At 39.6% G+C, this 3,884-nt stretch overlaps 1 protein-coding gene across 1 annotated transcript in view; it reads left to right on the top strand.

Annotated features, from left to right (window-relative positions):
• LOC102207165 (chondromodulin) overlaps window positions 1-3,884 on the top strand; it is a 7,965-nt gene that overhangs the window by 1,091 nt on the left and 2,990 nt on the right. Inside the window, exons 2-3 of the mRNA XM_005742028.2 lie at window positions 943-1,083; window positions 1,641-1,754. Of these exons, the coding sequence (XP_005742085.1) occupies window positions 943-1,083; window positions 1,641-1,754 (255 nt within the window). The remainder of the gene's footprint in view (window positions 1-942; window positions 1,084-1,640; window positions 1,755-3,884) is intronic.

Below are 3,884 nucleotides of genomic sequence, written 5' to 3'. Positions count from 1 at the left end.
GCATTCCAGCTCAGAATCTACTTTTTTTATTTGCATATTCCAAGATCTATTTAGGTATTCATCAGAAATTTATATATTACTAGGGACTGGGTGCAGCACAGGCTCCAAAGACCATTCCCTCTTTTATCCATGCACAGCCACCAAACACCCATTTAGTCCCTGCTACCAAAGAAAAAAAACAGCTCCCACACTCTATAAAACCAACATCCCTTAACTGAAGACATTGTTGAAACAAGCTGTTTGAAATTAGGAACAAGTGAAACGTAGTCATCACTGGTAGTTTTTTCTCCTTCTCCTTCTTCTTTTTAAACTTGTTTAAATTAAAAAAGTCTCTGCAGACTAAAGCACTTCTTCAAGATGGGTTATTTTTGCAGTGTAGGCAAACAGTAAAAATGTAAATGAAACACTCCCATTTCATGGTACAGTCTGAGGCAGAGCTTGGTGAATGGAGGCGTTGTGTGCCTGTGTGTGTGCGGGTGGTGTATATAGAGGACCCTTGGCTGGGTTGGAATGAGGGGTGGGGTTGTGGGAGAGTTTTCAGGGTCCAGCTGATGCTCCGGGGGCAAGAGGTGTAAGAAATGAGAGGCCAAATTTTGCTTTCTGAGTGTGTTTTTCTCCCAGTAAGAAGTTAGAAAATGTTATTAACGCATGATGGAGAGGCTCTGTAGGCGGGTAATTACATTACTGGGGAGCTGTGAGGGTACTATTCTTCTGATGAGCATTTGAGAAGGAAAAAAATGAGGTGGTATGTGCGAGGAGAAGTCACAGGGTAAGATTAGAGATGGAGGGAGAGTGAAAGAGCGAATGCCTGGGGTGGGGTGAGTCTCAGGACTTTCATACCTTACATGCCAGTCAGAAAAGCTTGTGTGTGTGTGTGTGTGTGTGTGTGTGTGTGTGTGTGTGTGTGTGTGTGTGTGTGTGTGTGTGTGTGTGTGTGTGTAGGTCTACAATGTCCACTACAGCATGAGCATCAATGGCAAAGTGGAAGAAGGTTCAATGGAGATCGACACTGCCAATAACATGGAGAGATTCAGCACCGGCAGCGGAGCAGACGAGGCCGTGGAGGTCCATGACTTCGAGATTGTGAGTTCAGGTCAACGTAACCAGATGAAAAAATATATATATATATATATATGTTAATGTGTATTAGGAGGCTGTTTAAAGCATCAGAGGAAAAGTCGATCAGACTGGTCGAAGCCATCAGCTCATTATCACGGAGCAGAAATTAAGAACAAGCAGGCGAGTTATCCCCTCAGGGGCAATCAGTGTCGAGATGCACTGTCCCTCCAATTTTCATTACGTTCAGACTGGTGGTTTTTGACCTTTAATTAAAGTGCCCCAACCAGGCCAATCAGACTAGTGAAGCAGCAGTTTTAGCCTTTTATGTATTAAAATTTTGACCTTTTTAATCACAGTGTCCCCTGTGATTGTATTTTCTCAATCTGAGAGAGTGCTCACATTTATGACTGCCCTAAATTCAATCAAAACCTGACAGATTTTATTTGTGATATGTTTTTGATGGAAACCTTCAGACTGTCAAGGGGGGAAATAGGTTACTGTCCCCAGAAGTTAAGTGAGGTGTAGTGTACATCTTTTAATTTGTGTCCCCCATTCCCTGGTTTTTCAAATTCTTTATCCAGGGAATCACAGGGATCCGGTTTTCAGCAGGAGAGAAGTGTTACATCAAGACACAGGTGAAAGCTCATCTACCAGACGTGGAGGCTCTGAACAAGGAATCGATGACGTTTGAGCTGGTGGGTTGATTTTATGCTGTATGTTTTGTTACCAACAGCGCTTTTTTTTCTCAGTACAGGCCTACATTTTTTTTATTTTTTTTTTTATTTTTTATTTTTTTACTTTTTATTTTCATTTTTTAAAATTGAAAACGAACAACAAACAAACAGAAACAAACAAACAATAAAAGACATTTACAGTTATGGGACAGGTATCATCAACTAGCCAAAGCTTGACTGGCCATTATGACCAAAAAAAAAAAAAAGGCCTACATTTAACTGAAACGCTCAAGAATTTGTGTTTAGTTATGCCTCCATATTTTCCAGATGTCAGCGGTCACTTTGGACTTGCTTCTTTGGGCTTTTTTTTTTTTCAAATAATAATTTAAATTAGAGTGAATTATTTTTCCTTTACAAACAAAAACTCCTCTCTCTTCCTTCATTCAAATAGTGAGGCAGTGTCGTGTGCTGGTCCATCACATTGGTCCATGCTACTGTATTGCAACTCCAGTTTTCCCATGAAATTATGGCCACACCTTTATGACCTTCAGTAATCTCCAAGTTTTTCTTTGGAGTACCAACTGTTGCAAATTTTAAATCATGCCATGAGATGGGTGAGGTTTCAAGTTCTCAAAGAGTGGTCTTGACCCATATTTAAAGGGTTTTCGATATAATCTGAAATATCATAAAATTAGCCCGAATCATTGACAAAAAACCAACCAAACAAAAACTGCATATATAAACAACAACACAACATATTGTGTTGCTCTCACTTCATCCTTGAGTCATCACAGTTGAGACATATCATGCTAGTTTGTGATAAAACAATATGTCTAGTTTAATCACAGATACATCATGCTGTGGTGTGTAGCTTAGCCAGTTAGCAGGCAAGCTAGTGGACAGGTATGGAGAAATATTTGAATCAGCTGTTACAGTCAACTGAGCAAAAAGCCAAAGCAGTGAAAGCTAGTGTAAACATTACGAGGGCTTTCTTTGCTCCTTGTAAATTTGAGAGCTCCTCTGTTATATGAGCAACCACAAAATACAGCAGCAATCCTGAGGTCCCCACAGGGTCAGCAGTTATAGCTTTTTTGCTCACTTCTCCAAAAAACACTGTCACTGAGTCTGAATTTCAGTGTCACCAACATTTGTGTAAAAATGTTGTTAAATTAATATCATTGCTTAGTTATAGGAAAGTAATTATCATACAAAACAGTACACTAATTAGTAAATGATAGATGGGGAAAATGTTAAGCTAACGCTACTAATATTAAAGTTGCAAAACTTTACTGTGTCAAGCGTTTTAGCATTTAACTTAAAGTAGCACTGCTCGAGCAGACTTACAGTCAGCACACTGTTTTATCAGACAGGAGCAAACAAATTTGCCCCTTTGGTTCTTGAAATGATCTGCATTATTTTTACTTACTTAAAACGTGACAGCTAAAATAAGAAACATTTTACGGGATAATATGCTAAAGCAATATTTCGAATTACTCAAAGCACTTTTTACTACAAGCAACATTTCCCTTTTCACACATACTCATACAACACTTTATTCTCAAGCGCTTTAACTGCCTTCTCACTCAGCCTGCTTTGAATCAGTTCAACTCAGGCAAAGCAAAGATTATTACTGATGTCACACTATAAAAAGCTCTCATAAAGTATCTCTGTTTAGCACGCTGTGTTCATTTGATCTGATGCTAAAATCGTGAAGCGCTCTCCAAGCCACATATGCGACTTTTGTGTGTGGCTTCCCATCATATAACTTGGACTCTATTAAGATTTAGAAATAAACCCAGCAGGTCTTCACTCAATATGAGGATTGTAATCACCAGTGCCACAGCTTGTGATTGTTCAATTGAGGCTGTCTGATAATTAAAATCATTTAGTTCTGCATAAGCCTCACATCCACATAAATCCACATCAACCAAATCGCTCTCGTGAGCACGCGGCTCATACACGCTCGCCTGTGCACGTGCACACTGGCGTGCACAAACACAATTAATTATCACGCAGGGCTGCTCTTATTGCCTCTATCTGCCTCATAAACGATCATTTATTTCACGTTTGCGCTTTTGTGCGCGTTTGCGTTATTGCCTCTCTTTGCCTCATAAATGATTATTTGGACGGTGTGTGTGTGTGTGTGTGTGT

This window comes from Pundamilia nyererei, unplaced genomic scaffold (assembly GCF_000239375.1).
Source record: "Pundamilia nyererei isolate P.nyererei 1_Seehausen unplaced genomic scaffold, PunNye1.0 scaffold00115, whole genome shotgun sequence".
Taxonomy (NCBI): Eukaryota; Metazoa; Chordata; class Actinopteri; order Cichliformes; family Cichlidae; genus Pundamilia; species Pundamilia nyererei.
This window is presented reverse-complemented; position numbering and strand designations above follow the sequence as displayed.